This window comes from Triticum aestivum, chromosome 7A, assembly GCF_018294505.1.
Source record: "Triticum aestivum cultivar Chinese Spring chromosome 7A, IWGSC CS RefSeq v2.1, whole genome shotgun sequence".
Taxonomy (NCBI): domain Eukaryota; kingdom Viridiplantae; phylum Streptophyta; class Magnoliopsida; order Poales; family Poaceae; genus Triticum; species Triticum aestivum.
In genome coordinates, this window is record NC_057812.1 from 155,825,524 (window position 1) to 155,847,219 (window position 21,696).

Below are 21,696 nucleotides of genomic sequence, written 5' to 3' on the forward strand. Positions count from 1 at the left end.
AGTCAGGTTTCGATCCTGTGGAACTATGGGTTATGGGCCCACCATGTGGGTTAAAAGTAGAAAGGCAGTTGACATCTTGCACGGTCATGTAATCAAGGCATGTCAGAGGTTAGTCTGTCGGTTATGTCGACAACAACATCAGTACCAAGGGCGAGGGACGAAGAGAACCATTTTCCTGTTCGTTGAACGAGGCGGACCAATAGGCAAGTTCTCGTCCATCGGTGGTTACCGGAATGTCATCAACCAAAGTAACAGGGTCTTACTGACAGAGTGGTACAACAAGGTGTTAACGTAAGCAGGGAAATATTACTGCTTACATAATATAGATCATAAGAAAGGTTAAACCAAACAATGGAGAGAAAAATATGATTATCAGATTAATCAGAACAATGGAAAGGAAAATGTGTTTAAACACATATTTCAAGGGTATATCCTTCCCAAGGACAAGCAGAGCATGATATCCATGATAGGATATAATGTAGAAAACTCTTTAGGTAAGGGGAGAGAAATTTCAGGACATTACCCATACATCGGTGTTTGGATAATTGAGCAGGAAACATTTAACATTAGGCTTTAAATGTTCTTGTTGAAAATTGGAGTACATATATATGCTTCGAGATAGCATTGACATGGTCTTCAGGCAAAGGTCAGACTTTGGAAACACAAAGGATCCATTAGGAATAACTTGTAGAATAAGTCTTACAATTTCCTCATGGAAGAATGGATAACCTTGCTGAAAAGGAATCTATAACCATAGGGCCACCGGCCGGGTGTGCTAAGCACGACGTCCTCGATATAAAAGATGGTAATACTCCAAGGTAAAGAAGAACAATGTTGGATATCAAGGAACTCAAGGTATAACAAAGAACACGAACAAGTTTGTGTTGGAGGGAAGGCAATAAAGTTGTCGATGATAACACAATTCATCGAGGGGCAAGGATGGTATTTCTCATCATGACTTCGATTGATATCCTAGAATAGCTCATAAGATTGAGGATGATCACGACACAATTGTTGAGAGATTTCATGAAGATGTAATCCATCGGCGATGACATCAAGTCAAGAGAATGATGAAGCGAAAGGTTATTGGAACCACGGGTATGGCACAATCTCGAAACCAAGTTTGTGGTTTAAGGAGAAATGATATGATTAGGAAACTCGACGTAAGCTTAGCTCATCATCGAAAATTGTGCTCCGGGAAGAAGGACCATGTAGCACAGTTGAGAGCAGCATGATAAGGATATAGCCGATCAAGCAAGGAATGGCTTGAAGGATTATTAAACTCATAAGCAACAAAATTTTTTTAGGGTTATTGAATCGGAGTGCGGACTCGATTCACTATTCGGTGTTCTCGGTTGACGACAACCCAGAACCTAGGAACAATTGGATCCGGTGAGTGATAATTGTTGATGAAGAACCCATAAGAAGTTATGATGTCCCATGATATTCCCGAGATACCAGGGTGTAATACTCGACGGTAGATCAAAGTAAAGGTTGGACTGGTGTATTGGTCCTCACAAGACAAGTGCATAAACTTGCCCGAGAAATGGGATCAAAGAGAAAATATGGTCGAAACCACGATTGCATAGGATCAGTTCACAGATACCAGATGATATTATATCAACGAAATAGTTATTATTACAAGAAGCTTCTATGGTAGGATCTACGTCGTGTCATGGGCATGAACAAAAAGTTCAAGGTCGACTCCCACTTCTTCAATGTATAACCTTCCATTCACCTCTCACTTTCAAAGAAGTTGTAGTGTTGAGATTTTATCTAGCAAAACACCAGAAGAGTATGACTCGTGAAAACTTTCGAGTTCACACATATTAAGGAAGGCATAGGTTCAACCCGTCAGGGTATCGTGGAAACATATACCACAAGCTTCAATAGTAAATACCACAAGCTCGAAAGCAGAGCATGATTGGTCAATCAGAGGATAGGATTTACCAATGGAGAAAGAACTTCCAAAGGGATTGAATATGAAGGATGCTATCGGATAAAATCCAACAAAGGATCCGGTGGTCCTCAAAGGATCTGATGTGAGCATCGGTACTCAACTAGAGGAAGAAACAATGCAAGGAGATCAGACTATAGAAACAACTGACTAATTCAAAGCCCAAATGCAAAAGAATTATGATTTCCGACCAAGGGATCAGAAGCAAACACTTTGATTAAGGATGGATAAGTTACGTATGCTTAGGGTACAATCGATGGCAATCCGATTGGTCGAGAACCAGCTCATGTTTAAAGTGATGTCTGAGCCGAAAGGATAAATCCTAAGGATTGCAAGCATTCACAACCATATTGGATCAAAGACCCAAAATGACAATGACAAGGGATGCCAATAATGATTACGAGACTTATGGGATTAACCATAATGCAAGCAAGCAAGAATTTCAAGGACAATAAGCTACTAAGGATTTTCGGAAGATCGAATATTATTTCAAAGACCTTAGTGAAACACATAAGCAACTGGGGATGAGCGGATACTCGGTAGGTGCGAGAATTTATCCATAGGGACATTCAGGCGGCAAAGAACTGCAAGGCGGTAGGCACAAAGTATTCTCGGAACAATAGAGAGAATTTCGGGGTATCTTGCAATAACAAGATCAGCTAGGAATAAAAGTAAGGACGACTGGTGTATCTATTTATCCATAGGGATAATTCGGTGGTAGGGAATTGCAAAGGCGGCAGTCACAAAGTCTCAAGAGAACATTGGAGAGTATCTTTGGAATCTTCTGGTGCAGCATGCGATCATCCGTGATAAGGGGCTCTCCGGGAGAAAATAGTTACGGGAACCTAGAGTCAGGTTTAGTAAAATCATTTAACCCGAGTAGGAGAGAGTCAGAATCCCAGAGTAAGGATCGAGGAGTAAAAGATTCTAATACCACCCAATGGCGACGTGGGCCCATGGGCCGCACAGCCATGTTAGTAAAAGTTTTGTAAAGTCTAGACTCGACTACGGCCAAGGAGTGTGTAAGGGGGATTCCTAAAGGCAGTCGGCTCTGATACCAACTTGTGCCGCCCCCGATTCAATCGTACACTAATCATACACGCAAACGTGTACGATCAAGATCAGGGACTCACGGGAAGATATCACAACACAACTCTACAAATAAAATAAGTCATACAAGCATCATATTACAAGCCAAGGGCCTCGAAGTCTTAAATACAAGAGCTCGATCATAGACGAGTCAGCGGAAGCAAGAATATCTGAGTACAGACATAAGTTAAACAAGTTTGCCTTAAGAAGGCTAACACAAACTGGGATACGGATCGAAAGATGCGCAGGCCTCCTGCTTGGGATCCTCCTAAACTACTCCTGGTCGCTGTCAGCGGGCTGCACGTAGTAGTAGGCACCTCCCGAATAGTAGTAGTCGTCATCAACGGTGGCGTCTGGCTCCTGGAATCCAGCATGTGGTTGCGATAACCAGAAAGAAAGGAAAGGGGGAAAAAGGGGGAGAAAGCAACCGTGAGTACTCATCCAAAGTACTCGCAAGCAAGGAGCTACACTACATATGCATGGGTATCAAATGGAATAAGGGTATCATATGTGGACTGAACTGCAGAATGCCAGAATAAGAGGGGGATAACTAATCCTGTCGAAGACTACGCTTCTGGCCACCTCCATCTTGCAGCATGTAGGAGAGAGTAGATGGTAAGTTCACCAAGTAGCATCAAGTAGCATCGTATAGCATAATCCTAACCGATGATCCTTCCCTCGTCGCCCTATGAGAGAGAGATCACCGGTTGTATCTGGCACTTGGAAGGGTGTCTTTTATTAAGTATCCGGTTCTAGTTGTCATAAGGTCAAGGTACAACTCCAAGTTGTCCTGTTACCGAAGATCACGGCTATTCGAATAGATTAACTTCCCTGCAGGGGTGCACCACATATCCCAACACGCTCGATCCCATTTGGCCGGACACACTTTCCTGGGTCATGCCCGGCCTCGAAAGATCAACACGTCGCAGCCCTACCTAGGAACAACAGAGAGGTCAGCATGCTGGTCTAAATCATGTGGCGCAGGGGTCTGGGCCCATCGCCCATTGTACACCTGCACGTTGCGTACGCGGCCGGAAGCAGAACTAGCCCCCTTAATACAAGAGCAGGCTTACAGTCCAATCCGGCGTGCGCCACTCAGACGCTGACGTCACGAAGGCTTCGGCTGATACCATGACGTCGAGTGCCCATAACTATCCCCGCGTAGATGGTTAGTGCCTATAGGCCAGTAGCCAGACTCAGATCAAATACCAAGATCTCGTTAAACGTGTTAAGTATCCGCGAACACCGACCAGGGCCAGGCCCACCTCTCTCCTAGGTGGTCACAACCTGCCCTGTCGCTCCGCCATGAAGTAACAGTCGGGGGCCGTCGGGAACCCAGGCCCACCTCTACCGGGATGGAGCCACCTGCCCCTTCAGCCCCCATCTCCAAACAGTATCATAAGTAATGTATCAGTATAAGTATATATCATATGCCCGTGATCACCCCCGAAGTGATCACGGCCCAGTAGTATAGCGTGGCAGACAGACAAGAGTGTAGGGCCACTGATGATAATCTAGCATCCTATACTAAGCATTAGGATTGCAGGTAAAGGTAACAACAGTAGTAGCAAGGACAGGCTATGCATCATGATAGGATTAACGGAAAGCAGTAACATACTACACTACTCTAAAGCAAGCAGTATAGAGGAGAGTAGGTGATATCTGGTGATCAAGGGGGGGCTTGCCTGGTTGCTCTGGCAAGAGAGAGGGGTCGTCAACTCCGTAGCCGTACTGGGTAGCAGCGGCGTCGGTCTCGGTGTCTAGTGAGAGAAGAAGGGGGAAGAAACAATAAATATTTAAGCAAACAGATGCATAGCGATGCATGACATGACAACTATCGGTGCTAGGGGTGCCCTAACGCGGTATGAGGTGATACCGGTGAAGGGAGGAATCAACCGGGAAAGTATCCCCGCTGTTTCGCGTTTTCGGGCAGAGGAGCCGGAGGGGAAAATTGCGAGTTTGATATGTTAGGGGTCTATGGTGGACGAACGGGCTGCGTATCCGGATTCGCCTCATCGTTCTAAGCAACTTTCATATATAAAGTTTTCCGATCCGAGCTACGGTTTATTTTCTATGAATTTCTAAAGTTTAAAATGTTTTCTAGAATTTCGGAATTTCTACCAAGTCTTAGAATCTGTTTATTGACTAGCCAATTTGTGAGGGCTATAATGGGTTATTCATAGCTCTACTGGGGATGATTCCCATAGATGATTTACTCTACTCCAAGATTACTACCAATACATGCCATCTGATGGCATGAACAGTGCACTTAGCTAGTCCAAATACAGCCCCAAACTAGCCTAATTAGTAATCTGTTTCTTCAGTTTTCTTTGTTAACAGAAGATTCACTTTTGTCATTTTTGTAGCAATTAATCCATGCACCTAACAGACTTGTTCCAGTGAGATGAAATGGAGATGGTCAAGTGTACAAACTATTCCCATCATTTTATTTATTTTCGAAGTGATTTGTTGTCTATTTTGTTGATGCAAAAAGGGCTAGTCAATAAGCAGCAGCAGTACAAAGCTAGCTACCCCTACAGTAACATTCAGTTAGTATAGCGCAGTAGCAGCAGAAGTGGACGCGGCCACACTGCACGCACACACAATGCTAGGGCTAAGAGAATATTGCATTTTGTGATTTTTGTAGGATTTAATCCATGCATCAAATAAATTTGGTACAGTGGGGTAAATTGAAGTTTGTCAAGTGTACTTCCTACACATATTACGTTTACTCATTTTAGCACTTGATTAGCTATTGTTTATGGGCTGTTCAGATAGCTAAACGGCGTAGCAGCACAAAAGCTAGCTACCGCTACAGTAACTGAATGTTACTGTAGCGGAGCAGCAGCAGAGTGTAGCGGCGCGATGCGGGCGCTAGGTAGCGGCGGCGAGCAGCAGAGGAGCTGCAGCAGCGAGCAGCAGCAAAGCAAGGGAGAGGCTGCGGGCGCGCGCGTGCGACAGCGGCAGTGGCCACGGCCGAAGCAGCAACAAGCGAGCAGGCAGCGCGAGTGGGGAGGCAGAGGAGGAGCGGTCAGGCGCAGGTCAAGCGCCAAGGGCGCGACCAGTGCGGCGTGCACGGCAGCGGCGAGGCGAGTAGGCGAGCCGAGCAGGGAGGTAGGGCGACAACCACAACACGACGACAGCGTGCGCGCGGGCGTGCTGCGATGGGCAGCAGGTGCAGCAGGCAAAGGCGTGCGTGGGTGGGCACACACAAACATGGCCGGGTGCAGCCGATCACGGCCAGAGGCATGCGGTGCGGGCAGGGCTTGGCCCGGGCGCACGCGTGCGAGGGCACTGCCCGGGGCGGCCAGAGGTGTGGACTACGGCGGCGACTAGCGGCGGCCGACGCGGTGCTCGATGAAAGCTTCACTGTAGAGCACACGTGAGCAAGCCGCGTGGTGCAGTCGATTCAACGGAGTGCCTGGAGCACGCATGCATCACGGACGGGTCCAGAGAGGCCCTGCGTGCTTGACCTCATCGGCCATGGCGGACGGTGGTGCGACAACTCATGGGGATGTCGCTACGGAAAGAAATCGAGCATGGGTTGAGAGGGAAAACGACAATGAGCTCACAGCGGAGCTTGGAGAAGGCACGATGAGGCTGGAGCTTGTTGGAGAGGCGTGGATCGAGCGGCGTCGACCGGCGGATGCAGTCAGGGAAGGAGGCGGATGGAGACGGCTCGAGGGTGCTCCGGCTCGACCCGGTGCTTGCAGTTGGTGTAGAAGAGGACGCGGTGCTCCTGGACAGCTTGGAACGGCGCGGGGGAGCCAGTGGCCGCGACGACGGCGATGTGCCAGCGACGAGCCCACTCGGGCGAATGAGACAGAGAGGGAGGCTGCGAGAGGGAGAAGGTGGCGGCTAGGGTTCGATAGCGGGAGAGAGGAGGGGCTCGGGGGGGCTTTATCCTCTCAGGGGGCATCGCCGGATGGTCGCCGTGTGGCCATCCGCAGCTATGGACGGGGCGCGCACGTCCACGACGCTCCTGGTGAGCAGTAGTAAGGAGGAGGTGGCGAGGTGGGCTGGGCTCCCACTGTTGACATAGAGCCCAGTTCACTAGTAGTTTAGGGTTTTTTATGTTTCTTTTATTCCTTCTCTGATTTGTAAATTGTTAGTCCATCCATTCACTTATGTAAAATATGAGACTTGGCTCAATAAATTACTTGCAATATTTAGCACTGCCAGAAAAAGGTTTCATGATCAAATGATTTCATTTGAATTTTTAATAAATGATTTGGACTTTAAAATTCTGCTTTGGTGCTATTTCATGTTGTTTAAGTCACATAATGAATTCAGGTGATGTTTTATTTCTAAAGATAATTAGTTATGAATTATTTCATATTTAATGAACATTTTATTTTCTAATTTGAACAACTTTTATTTTTCACTTTAAATTTGAATTGCAATTTGCATTGGAATTGGAAACGAGATATGATGCAAATGATGATCAAGCATAGTTAATCATGGTGACTTGGCATAACTAGAGGGTGATCACTGTGGTGTGAGGCTGGGGATGTTACAAATCTCCTCCACTACAAGAAATCTCGTCCGAGATTTAAGTGGAGCAGTAAAGGGTAACTTCGGAAGAACTAACCCTTATAGGGTTAATTATCTGGTGGACAATTCAGGGAATGTGGCAGAAGTATCTCTTGAGTTGAACCTCAAGAATACACCGAGAGAAAAGTAAGAAAGTAGCATGAGAAGTTTGAAGAAGGCGGGTAATCGTTCAGTGCCTGAAATAGGGCATGAAAGGGGGTTCATAGCAACGGGAATAAGTATTGTGTCTGATACCAGAGTTGATGATCTCATCAGAAGGTGGCTCATGAATTACGTTTGAGGCCACGCGTGAGGAATAACTTTGGGAACAGGGGGTGCACATGAGAGTCAGGTTTCGATCCTGTGGAACTGTGGGTTATGGGCCCACCATGTGGGTTAAAAGTAGAAAGGCAGTTGACATCTTGCACGGTCATGTAAGCAAGACATGTGAGAGGTTAGTCTGTCGGTTATGTCGACAACAACATCAGTACCAAGGGCGAGGGACAAAGAGAACCATTTTCCTGCTCATTGAACTAGGCGGACCAATAGGCAAGTTCTCGTCCATCGGTGGTTACCGGAATGTCATCAACCAAAGTAACAGGGTCTTACTAACAGAGTGGTACAACAAGGTGTTAACGTAAGCAGGGAAATATTACTGCTTACATAATATAGATCATAAGAAAGGTTAAACCAAACAATGGAGAGAAAAATATGATTATCAGATTAATCAGAACAATGGAAAGGAAAATGTGTTTAAACACATATTTCAAGGGTATATCCTTCCCAAGGACAAGCCGAGCATGATATCCATGATAGGATATAATGTAGAAAACTCTTTAGGTAAGGGGAGAGAAATTTCAGGACATTACCCATACAGCGGTGTTTGGATAATTGAGCAGGAAACATTTAACATTAGGCTTTAAATGTTCTTGTTGAAAATTGGAGTACATATATATGCTTTGAGATAGCATTGACATGGTCTTCAGGCAAAGGTCAGACTTTGGAAACACAAAGGATCCATCAGGAATAACTTGTAGAATAAGTCTTACAATTTCCTCATGGAAGAATGGATAACCTTGCTGAAAAGGAATCTATAACCATAGGGCCTTCGGCCGGGTGTGCTAAGCACGACGTCCTGGATATAAAAGATGGTAGTACTCCAAGGTAAAGAAGAACAAATGTTGGATATCAAGGAACTCAAGGTATAACACAGAACACGAACAAGTTTGTGTTGGAGGGAAGGCAATAAAGTTGTCGATGATAACACAATTCATCGAGGGGCAAGGATGGTATTTCTCATCATGACTTTGATTGATATCCTAGAATAGCTCATAAGATTGAGGATGATCACGACACAATTGTTGAGAGATTTCGTGAAGATGTAATCCATCGGCGATGACATCAAGTCAAGAGAATGATGAAGCGAAAGGTTATTGGAACCACGGGTACGGCACAAACTTGAAACCAAGTTTGTGGTTTAAGGAGAAATGATATGATGAGGAAACTCGACGTACGCTTAGCTCATCATCGAAAATTGTGCTCCGGGAAGAAGGACCATGTAGCACAGTTGAGAGCAGCACGATAAGGATATAGCCGATCAAGCAAGGAATGACTTGAAGGATTATTAAACTCATAAGCAACAAAAATTTTTTAGGGTTATTGAATCAAAGTGCGGACTCGATTCACTATTCGGTGTTCTCGGTTGACGACAACCCAGAACCTAGGAACAATTGGATCCGGTGAGTGATAATAGTTGATGAAGAACCCATAAGAAGTTATGATGTCCCATGATATTCCCGAGATACTAGGGTGTAATACTCGACGGTAGATCAAAGTAAACGTTGGACTGGTGTATTGGTCCTCACAAGACAAGTGCTTAAACTTGCCCGAGAAATGGGATGAAAGAGAAAATATGGTCGAAACCACGATTGCATAGGATCAGTTCACAGATACCAGATGATATTATATCAACAAAATAGTTATTATTACAAGAAGCTTCTATGGTAGGATCTACGTCATGTCCATGGGCATGAACACAAAGTTCAAGGTCGACTCCCACTTCTTCAATGTATAACCTTCCATTCACCTCTCACTTTCGAAGAAGTTGTAGTGTTGAGATTTTATCTAGCAAAACACCAGAAGAGTATGACTCGTGAAAACTTTCGAGTTCACACATATTAAGGAAGGCATAGGTTCAACCCGTCAGGGTATCGTGGAAACATATACCACAAGCTTCAATAGTAAATACCACAAGCTCGAAAGCAGAGCATGGTTGGTCAATCAGAGGATAGGATTTACCAATGGAGAAAGAACTTCCAAAGGGATTGAATATCAAGGACACTATCGGATAAAATCCAACAAAGGATCCGGTGGTCCTTAAAGGATCTGATGTGAGCATCGGTACTCAACCAGAGGAAGAAACAATGAAAGAAGATCAGACTATAGAAACAACTGACTAATTCAAAGATCAAATGCAAAAGAATTATGATTTCCGACCAAGGGATCAGAAGCAAACACTTTGATTAAGGATGGTTAAGTTATGTATGCTTAGGGTACAATCGATGGCAATCCGATTGGTTGAGAACCAGCTCATGTTTAAAATGATGTCTGAGCCGGAAGGATAAATCCTGAGGATTGCAAGCATTCACAACCATATTGGATCAAAGACCCAAAATGACAATGACAAGGGATGCCAATAATGATTATGAGACATATGGGATTAACCATAATGCAAGCAAGCAAGAATTTCAAGGGCAATAAGCTGCTAAGGATTTTCGGAAGATCGAATATTATTTCGAAGACCTTAGTGAAACACATAAGCAACTGGGGATGAGCGGATACTCGGTAGGTGCGAGAATTTATCCATAGGGACATTTAGGCGGCAAAGAACTGCAAGGCGGTAGGCACAAAGTATTCTCGAAACAATAGAGAGAATTTCGGGGTATCTTGCAATAACAAGATCAGCTAGGAATAAAAGTAAGGACGACTGGTGTATCTATTTATCCATAGGGATAATTCGGTGGTAGGGAATTGAAAAGGCGGCGGGCACAAAGTCTCAAGAGAACATTGGAGAGTATCTTCGGAATCTTCTAGTGCAGCATGCGATCATCTGTGATAAGGGGCTCTCCGGGAGAAAATAGTTACGAGAACCTAGAGTCCGGTTTAGTAAAATCATTTAACCCGAGTAGGAGAGAGTCAGAATCCCAGAGTACGGATCGAGAAGTAAAATATTCTAATACCACCCAATGGCGACGTGGGCCCATGGGCCGCACAGCCATGTTAGTAAAAGTTTTGTAAAGTCTAGACTCGACTACGGCCAAGGAGTGTGTAAGGGGGATTCCTACAGGCAGTCGGCTCTGATACCAACTTGTGACGCCCCCGATTCAATCGTACACTAATCATACACGCAAACGTGTACGATCAAGATCAGGGACTCATGGGAAGATATCACAACACAACTCTACAAATAAAATAAGTCATACAAGCATCATATTACAAGCCAGGGGCCTCGAAGTCTCGAATACAAGAGATCGATCATAGACGAGTCACCGGAAGCAACAATATCTGAGTACAGACATAAGTTAAACAAGTTTGCCTTAAGAAGGCTAACACAAACTGGGATACGGATCGGAAGAGGCGCAGGCCTCCTGCCTGGGATCCTCCTAAACTACTCCTGGTTGCCGTCAGCAGGCTGCACGTAGTAGTAGGCACCTCCCGAATAGTAGTAGTCGTCATCAACAGTGGCGTCTGGCTCCTGGACTCCAGCATCTGGTTGCGACAACCAGAAAGAAAGGAAAGGGGGGAAAAGGGGGAGAAAGCAACCGTGAGTACTCATCCAAAGTACTCGCAAGCAAGGAGCTACACTACATATGCATGGGTATCAAATGGAATAAGGGTATCATATGTGGACTGAACTGCAGAATGCCAGAATAAGAGGGGGATAACTAATCCTGTCGAAGACTACGCTTCTGGCCACCTCCATCTTGCAGCATGTAGGAGAGAGTAGATGGTAAGTTCACCAAGTAGCATCAAGTAGCATCGTATAGCATAATCCTAACCGATGATCGTCCCCTCGTCACCCTGTGAGAGAACGATCACCGGTTGTATCTGGCACTTGGAAGGGTGTGTTTTATTAAGTATCCGGTTCTAGTTGTCATAAGGTCAAGGTACAACTCCAAGTCGTCCTGTTACCAAAGATCACGGCTATTCAAATAGATTAACTTCCCTGCAAAGGTGCACCACATATCCCAACACGCTCGATCCCATTTGGCCGGACACACTTTCCTGGGTCATGCCCGGCCTCGGAAGATCAACACGTCGCAGCCCTACCTAGGCACAACAGAGAGGTCAGCACGCTGGTCTAAATCCTATGGCGCAGGGGTCTGGGCCCATCGCCCATTGCACACCTGCACGTTGCGTACGCGGCCGGAAGCAGAACTAGCCCCCTTAACACAAGAGCAGGCTTACGGTTCCAATCCGGCGCGCGCCACTCAGTCGCTGACGTCACGAAGGCTTCGGCTGATACCACGACATCGAGTGCCCATAACTGTCCCCGCGTAGATGGTTAGTGCGTATAGGCCAGTAGCCAGACTCAGATCAAATACCAAGATCTCGTTAAACGTGTTAAGTATCCGCGAACACCGACCAGGGCCAGGCCCACCTCTCTCCTAGGTGGTCACAACCTGCCCTGTCGCTCCGCCATGAAGTAACAGTCGGGGGCCGTCGGGAACCCAGGCCCACCTCTACCGGGATGGAGCCACCTGCCCCTTCAGCCCCCATCTCCGAATAGTATCATAAGTAATGTAACAGTATAAGTATATATCATATGCCCGTGATCACCCCCGAAGTGATCACGGCCCAGTAGTATAGCATGGCAGACGGACAAGAGTGTAGGGCCACTGATGATAATCTAGCATCTTATACTAAGCATTAGGATTGCAGGTAAAGGTAACAACAGTAGTAGCAAGGACAGGCTATGCATCAGGATAGGATTAACGGAAAGCAGTAACATACTACACTACTCTAAAGCAAGGAGTATAGAGGAGAGTGGGCGATATCTGGTGATCAAGGGGGGGGGGGCTTGCCTGGTTGCTCTGGCAAGAGAGAGGGGTCGTCAACTCCGTAGCCGTACTGGCTAGCAGCGGCGTCGGTCTCGGTGTGTAGTGAGAGAAGAAGGGGGAAGAAACAATAAATATTTAAGCAAACAGATGCATAGCGATGCATGACATGACAACTATCGGTGCTAGGGGTGCCCTAACGCGGTATGGGGTGATACCGGTGAAGGGAGGAATCAACCGAGAAAGTATCCCCGGTGTTTCGCGTTTTCGGGCAGAGGAGCCGGAGGGGGAAAGTTGCGAGTTTGATATATTAGGGGTCTGTGGCGGACGAACGGGCTGCGTATCCAGATTCGTCTCGTCGTTCTGAGCAACTTTCATATATAAAGTTTTCCGATCCGAGCTACGGTTTATTTTCTATGAATTTCTAAAGTTTAAAATGTTTTCTAGAATTTCGGAATTTCTACCAAGTCTTAGAATCTGTTTATTGACTAGCCAATTTGTGAGGGCTATGATGGGTTATTCATAGCTCTACTGGGGATGATTCCTATAGATGATTTACTCTACTCCAAGATTACTACCAATACATGCCATCTGATGGCATGAACAGTGCACTTAGCTAGTCCAAATACAGCCCCAAACTAGCCTAATTAGTAATCTATTTCTTCAGTTTTCTTTGTTAACAGAAGATTCACTTTTGTCATTTTTGTAGCAATTAATCCATGCACCTAACAGACTTGTTCCAGTGAGATGAAATGGAGTTGGTCAACTGTACAAACTATTCCCATCATTTTTATTTATTTTCGAAATGATTTGCTGTCTATTTTGTTGATGCAAAAAGGGCTAGTCAATAAGCAGCAGCAGTACAAAGCTAGCTACCCCTACAGTAACATTCAGTTACTATAGCGCAGTAGCAGCAGAAGTGGACGCGGCCACACTGCACGCACACACAATGCTAGGGCTAAGAGAATATTGCATTTTGTGATTTTTGTAGGATTTAATCCATGCATCAAATAAATTTGGTCCAGTGGGGTAAACTGAAGTTTGTCAAGTGTACTTCCTACACATATTATTTTTACTCATTTTAGCACTTGATTAGCTATTGTTTATGGGCTGTTCAGATAGCTAAACGGCGTAGCAGCATAAAAGCTAGCTATCGCTACAATAACTGAATGTTACTGTAGCGGAGCAGCAGTAGAGTGTTGCGGCGCGATGCGGGCGCTAGGCAGCGGCGGCGAGCAGCAGAGGAACTGCAGCAGCGAGCAGCAGCAAAGCAGGGGAGAGGTTGTGGGCGCGCGCGTGCGACAGCGGCAGTGGCCACGGTGCGAAGCAGCAACAGGCGAGCAGGCAGCGCGAGTGGGGAGGCAGAGGAGGAGCGGTCAGGCGCAGGTCAAGCGCCATGGGCGTGACCAGTGCGGCGTGCACGCGCAGCAGCGAGGTGAGTAGGCGAGTCGAGCGAGGAGGTAGGGCGACGACCACGACACGACGACAGTGTGCGCACGGGCGTGCTGCGACGGGCAGCAGGTGCAGCAGGCAAGGGCGTGCGTGGGTGGGCACGCACAGACGTGGCCGGGCGCAGCCGATCGCGGCCAGAGGCGTGCGGTGCGGGCAGGGCTTGGCCCGGGCGCACGCGTGCGAGGGCACTACCCGGGGCGGCCAGAGGTGTGGACTACGGCGGCGACTAGCGGCGGCCGACGCGGTGCTCGATGAAAGCTTCACTACAGAGCACACGCGAGCAAGCCGCGTGGTGCAATCGATTCAACGAAGTGCCTGGAGCACACATGCATCGCGGACGGGTCCAGAGAGGCCCTGCGTGCTTGACCTCATCGGCCATGGCGGACGGTGGTGCGACAACTCATGGGGACGTCGCTACGGAAAGAAATCGAGCATGGGTTGAGAGGGAAAACGACAATGAGCTCACAGCGGAGCTTGGAGAAGGCACGACGAGGCTGGAGCTCGTTGGAGAGGCGCGGATCGAGCGGCGTCGACCGGCGGATGCAGTCGGGGAAGGAGGCGGATGGAGACGGCTCGAGGGTGCTCCGGCTCGACCCGGTGCTTGCAGTTGGTGTAGAAGAGGACGCGGTGCTCCTGGACAGCTTGGAACGGCGCGGGGGAGCCAGTGGCCGCAACGACGGCGATGTGCCAGCGATGAGCCCACTCGGGCGAATGAGACAGAGAGGGAGGCTGCGAGAGGGAGAAGGTGGCGGCTAGGGTTCGACAGCGGGAGAGAGGAGGGGCTCGGGGGGGCTTTATCCTCTCAGGGGGCATCGCCGGATGGTCGCCGTGTGGCCATCCGCAGCCATGGACGGGGTGCGCACGTCCACGGCACTCCTGGTGAGCAGTAGGAAGGAGGAGGTGGCGAGGTGGGCTGGGCAACCACTGTTGACATAGAGCCCAGTTCACTAGTAGTTTAGGGTTTTTTTATGTTTCTTTTATTCCTTCTCTAATTTGTAAATTGTTAGGCCATCCATTCACTTATGTAAAATATGAGACTTGGCTCAATAAATTACTTGCAATATTTAGCACTGCCAGAAAAAGGTTTCGTTATCAAATGATTTCATTTGAATTTTTAATAAATGATTTGGCACTTTAAAATTCTGCTTTGGTGCTATTTCATGTTGTTTAAGTCACATAATGAATTCAGGTGATGTTTTATTTCTAAAGATAATTAGTTATGAATTATTTCATATTTAATGAACATTTTATTTTCTAATTTGAAAAACTTTTATTTTTCACTTTAAATTTGAATTGCAATTTGCATTGGAATTGGAAACGAGATATGATGCAAATGATGATCAAGCATAGTTAATCATGGTGACTTGGCATAACCAGAGGGTGATCACTGTGGTGTGAGGCTGGGGATGTTACACAATGCCTTCCTCTAGGCCCAAATAATGGTGAAGTGTCATGTAGTCGACGTTCACATAACACCACTAGAGGAAAGACAACATACATCTCATCAAAATATCGAATGAATACCAAATTCACATGACTACTAATAGCATGACTTCTCCCATGTCCTCAGGAACAAAAATAACTACTCACAATCAGAGGGGTATTAATATGCATATAGGATCTGAACATATGATCTTCCACCAATTGAACTAACTAGCATCAACTACAAAGAGTAATTAACACTACTAGCAACCTACTAGCACCAATCCTGGACTTGGAGACAAGAAATGGATACAAGAGATGAACTAGGGTTTTGAGATGAGATGGTGCTGATGAAGATGTTGATGGAGATTACCCTCTCCCGATGAGAGGAGCGTTGGTGATGACGATGGCGATGATTTCCCCCTCCGGGAGGGAAGTTTCCCCGGCAGAACAGCTCCGCCAGAGCCCTAGATTGGTTCCGCCAAGGTTCCGCCTCGTGGTGGCGGAGTTTCATCCGAGAAGATGGCTTATGATTTTTTCCCATCGAAAGACTTCATATAGCAGAAGATGGCCACCGGAGGGCCACCAGGGGGCCCACGAGGTAGGGGGGGCGCGCCCCCCACCCTCGTGGGAAGGGTGTGGCCCCCCGTGAAGTTCTTGCTCTCAGTATTTTTTATATATTTAGAAAACATCTTCCGTGAAGTTTCAGGACTTTTGGAGTTGTGCAGAATATGTCTCTAATATTTGCTCATTTTCCAGCCCAGAATCCCAGCTGCCGACATTCTCCCTCTTTATGTAAACCTCGTAAAATAAGAGAGAATAGGCATAAGTATTGTGACATAATGTGTAATAACATCCCATAATGCAATAAATATCGATATAAAAGCATGATGCAAAATGGACGTATCAGGCCCTACTGCGGGTGCCCACACTTGTCGAGCCACCATGTCGCCGTGCACTAACTGAACTGTTCTAGCTATAGCTACCATTACGAAGACTCGGTTCTCCAAGAGATGTTGCACCCGCCATCCTAGGTCCAAATGTCTACCCAAGCACATCAATTTGCAGCCTCACATGAAAATTCTCTTTCTCCTTATGCCTATAGCAAACATGGTAGCCTGCTCTTCATCATTACTAATTGTCACCCATTTCTTTTCTCCATCATAGTATTTGTATTCCACTTCATCAAGCAAACTGCAAGGATATTGGCTACAAATTACCTCCTAAAATTGTCTAAAACTCCAATTACAAGCCATTGGCAACAGATAATCGAAACCTCCTTGGAATTTCTTCTTATTCCGCTCCGACCCAACAATACAATGATTTTTTCTGTTCATATTCATAAATAAAAAAGATTCGGAATCGCAATGCTACTATATGCGTCCAGAGGAGTATTTGGAATAATATTCTTCTATAACCCATTATTGCGGGGGGTCTTACTAACAGGGCTTCGCTGCACGGGACGGGTCTTCATCGTTTGCATTCAACATGTACCGGCCCCTTCTAATGTGAACCAAGAAAGCAAACTGCAACTCCATCCTAACCGACGAAAAATAGAGATGCAATCAGCACACTAACCGGGCAAACCAACTCGAATCGGCTCTTCAAATGCACAAGTAAGCTTAATCTAAACAGGAGGCATGACTTACCCCTCGGGAACCCAGTCGTGGACGCGATGAATCTCCGGCCCGATGCCTGCCTCGCCAAATACTCCGGGGTCGCCGCTGCTCGCCATTTCGCCCTGGGGTTCACCCTCCTACTTCAAACAGCTCCACCAGCCCCCCACCTATCAGCGCTCCAGCCGGGCGCACGGAAGGAGGCCGCCCCACCCGTGGCGTCGCAGGAAGGTGGCTGGCGGAGCAGGTAGCTGTGGAGCAGGACGGCCGCGGCAGCGCAACTGGTGGGGGCGCAGGTGGCGGCAGTGTAGGACGGCCGGCCGGCGGACGGGACAGAGTGGGCGTCGAGTTGGCCGGCTAGAACTCTAGGATTGATTTGGGGATTTTATTGCACGGTCCCACATGTCAGCTCCAGACCCACGTCCACACTGTCCCACGTGTAAGCTCCGGACCCATAACCACTAACGTCGGCGGACGGAATGGACTAAAACCTGGCCGTTTGGCCTCGTCATAGTAGCTGCGCATAGACTAGAGGCAAAACTGAGCACAAAACTGAGGACAAAACTGAGCACATGAACATCACTGAGAGCAAAAGCATAATTAACCCTAGTTAATTAAATTGGATCGGCTAATTTGGTGTTGGTATGAAAGAAAAATAAATCCCCAAATAAGTGTGATCCCTTACCTCTCTCAATAGATTAAAGTGTTCGACATGTCCCTTTACATCGATGCATCTTCGACTCTTCGTGGCTGCAGACGTTTGGGTCCAATGTCTCCTTCTGTGTATATATAGCCTCGTGCATAATCGCTGGAAGAGAGAATAGCACGTCGAAGACTCAGAAATCAGAAGAGGTGATACATTTGTGGATACACTCTGGCGGGGATCTGGCGAGGCCTGGGATCTGATTCGTACAGGTGTACAGCAAGAAGCCCCGGGGTTTCCGTGAGTGGCCGCTGGTCGAGGGCAACATGGCGCTGTGCAGCCGCATCGCGTTCAGATGGACGGGCAGTCGGCGGCCGGGGAACAATGGCGATCTATGATATGAGGGTGTGTAGGATGAGATTCTACGATGGTTCGATTTTTTTACAGGAATCTATCTATGATGGTTATCTTTGCGCTGTTTTCGGGGATTAATTAACTGAAACGTTGCAGCCATCCGTGAGTAGTAGTACCAAAAATGCTACACTTACGGACAACATCTACAGGTTACACCTTCGGACTCAACTTCTCATAAATCCTCTCCTCTCTTGATTTTCAATGGTGGTCCCTTCTCCTTTTGATTTCCAATCACTTCTTCACAACTCATCCCGTAAGTAAGCTTATGTAGAAAACGTCCGTAAGTGTAGCTTTGTCCGTAGTAGTACTAGCTAGCACCTAGCAGGCTGGAGTCGAGAACGTAGTCCTTCCGCGAAAACAAAGTACGCGCTAAACTGCTACGGAGGACTTGCCTAGCTAGTGCCTACATGGGCTAAAGCCAGCAATGCTACATCTACAGGGGTTTTACAGGAGCTTTACATGCTATGCTAAGGTGGGGTGTGTTGATTGGCTATTAAGATGAAGCGGGTCTCACCTTGAAAATCGGGGGGGGGGGGGGGGGGGGGGGGGGGGAAATTAGTGAGGGGAGAGGGTTAGTCCGTTAACTCTTGTAAAAGCTTCCTGTACGTCTAGCATTTATGGGCTAAAGCAAAGCACGTAGCAGGGCAGGCGGCCGCCCCCTGCCCCCCCCCCCCCCCAGGGTTGGGCCTGAGCCCACACCGTTGGCTGAAGACGGATGCTAGATCTAGGCGGATTCCGATCCGCCGTCGCCCCCTCACCTGCACGATCTGCCACCTCGAAGCTAGCCATGCGTCGTCGGTCCCGAGCGCCGCCGCCATGGGGATCTGCTACCGCACCACCGCGATCCTCGCCATCACAGTGTCCTAGCCCAGCAGCGCCACCCTGTGGCGGAGGCCCTGCTCGAGAAGGCGAAATGCCCTGCCGCCGTCGACAGTGGCCAGGCTTTGCCCGGCAACGTCCTCTGGCGGCCACGAGGGAGGAGGGAGGGAGAGGAGGGTAATGGGGGCGGCAGCGGGAGCGCGCTCTCCATCCCCAGAGAAGGGACGTGGCAAATGTATCTGTCATAGTATTGACAATTCCTGAGTGTTTGTGGGGAGTAGTTTTGTTTTCTTTTTTCTTTTTTTTGTGGGGAGTGGTTTTTTTTAGGGAACACTCCCCGATCGCGCCATTGGCTCAAACGAGCCTCTTGTAGAGAGCACTCATTTGCTCGGGGTGATCTTTCTAAAGAAACGTTAGCTGTTAATGGCGTTCTCTAATATTTGGTCCCGAGGCATAGTTGGACACTTGGATTCAACACAACAGAGATCACAGCACGACTGAGATCTTTACTTTGCACAATGCAAGATAGGGCAGCCTCATCAAAAACACTACAGCCTGCGCAAATGATTGGCCAAATACATGTGAAGTTATTCTCTTGGTGCAATCATTAACCTAATCAGATCATTGCGTTCCCTTCCGGAGAATAGACAGATGATAGATTGATGGCATGTTACCATGGACGACACACTTGTCATGAACTGGCGTCCGCGCCATCTATTTTTGCTGGGTTGAGATCCTCTGCAGTACCGTATGGTGCTGTAGTGTCAATGACATGCGGGGTCAGGTCCCACGTGGCAGTGACTGTACAGCACCGTACAGTACTGCAGAGGATCCTAACCCATTTTTGCTATACATTATTTGACTGGTTTGCTTAGCCGCGCTCGGTTGCGTACGTTTGATAATTGAGGCGGTTGTATGGAGGTGGAAGTTAGCACATGCGTGCATACGCAGCAACCAGGTTGTCACGCTGACACCATCCACTCAAGCTACGTAACCGGCCATCTATAAGTACAGGGACTATCAAGGACAGAGATCACTCAACTATTAGTGCCAAAACATTCTTGTCTGCAGCCTCATATTAAGTCTATCGGGTAATGAGCTAAGGTCTATGGCGATCAGGTCTTTACTGCTCCCTCTGGCCCTGCTGGTTCTCGCAGCTAGCTCGGCAGCGGTGGCTCAGCTGGAGATCGGCTTCTACAGCAAGACATGCCCGGACGCCGAGAAGATCGTCGGCCAGGAGATGGCCAAGATCATCGCCGCCGCGCCCAGCCTCGCCGGCCCGCTTCTCCGCCTCCATTTCCATGACTGCTTCGTCAGGGTAAGTCGTCGTTGAGGACATTGTCCTGTCTCACGTATAACAAGCCTACATTATGCACACGATGTAATACGAAGGAACATGCATGCACCGCGAACTTGCAGGGTTGTGACGCCTCTGTCCTGCTTGAATCCACCGACGGCAACGTGGCGGAGAAGGACGCCAAGCCGAACAAGAGCCTGCGAGGGTTTGGCTCCGTCGAGCGGGTGAAGGCCAAGCTCGAGGCCGCGTGCCCGGGCATCATCTCCTGCGCCGACGTGCTCACCCTCATGTCCCGCGACGCTGTCGTGTTGGCTAAGGGCCCCTTCTGGCCGGTGGCACTGGGAAGGCGAGACGGCAGGATGTCCAGCGCCACGGAGGCCAGCAACGAGCTGCCCCCGGCCTCCGGCGACGTCCCTCTACTCGCCAAGATCTTCGCCTCCAAGGGCCTCGACCTCAAGGATCTCGTTGTCCTCTCGGGCGCCCACACGCTCGGCACGGCGCACTGCCCATCTTTCGCCGACCGGCTCTACAACACCACCGGCGAGAACGGTGCCTATGGCCACGTCGACCAGTCTCTGGACAGCGAGTACGCCGACAAGCTGAGGGTCAAGTGCAAGAGCGTTGATGACCGCGCTATGCTGTCTGAGATGGACCCCGGGAGCTTCAAGACCTTCGACACCAGCTACTACCGCCAGGTCGCCAAGCGTAGGGGCCTCTTCCGCTCCGACGCGGCGCTCCTCTTCGACAACACCACCATGGACTACGTCCAGCGCATGGCCACCGGCAAGTTCGACGGCGAGTTCTTTAAGGACTTCAGCGCGTCCATGATCAAGATGGGCGACGTGGGCGTGCTCACCGGGGCCGAGGGAGAGATCAGGAAGAAGTGCTACGCCCCCAACTAGTGTTCGTTGATTCTTAGTTGCTGTACTTGTAACTGCACTGCATGCATGCTACGACGCACTGTATTATCCACCTAGTTGTTGATTGTTAGTTGTGATTCTTAGTGTGTGATATCTTATCGTTAATGTTACCTAGTAAATTATGTCTTGTCCAAAGAATATGGCGCACCTACATGCATGCTACGTAAACGCATGTCTGGCAGTAGTTTTTTCTTATGTCACTGACTTGTAAGGATAGCAAGTCATCTTTACCCGAACGAAAAGAGATAAGTCCACTTTTCAACTCAACTTAACACCATGTTTAGAATCCAGTCAGTCATACAGTGACTATCATTATCCTCCACTATTTATCCATTCCCCACCCGCGCCGTGCACAAGACGAGCCGTGCGTATCATACCCTTCCCTCTAGCTTCCTCTTCATACGGGAAGAGTAGATGACTAGCCCCGCAGTCGTCCACCCTTACTTAGAGATCGCGATGATGTAAGGTCTGTCTATT

The 21,696-nt window shown here is 48.1% G+C and overlaps 1 protein-coding gene across 1 annotated transcript; it reads left to right on the plus strand.

The window, feature by feature from the left end:
- The first annotated feature begins 20,058 nt into the window (after positions 1-20,058).
- LOC123151592 (peroxidase 1) lies at positions 20,059-21,354 on the plus strand. The gene is made up of 2 exons (XM_044571276.1): positions 20,059-20,320; positions 20,422-21,354. The coding sequence occupies exons 1-2, from the start codon at positions 20,111-20,113 to the stop codon at positions 21,199-21,201; spliced, it is 990 nt and encodes a 329-aa protein (XP_044427211.1). The 5' UTR covers positions 20,059-20,110; the 3' UTR covers positions 21,202-21,354.
- Positions 21,355-21,696: the final 342 nt, after the last annotated feature.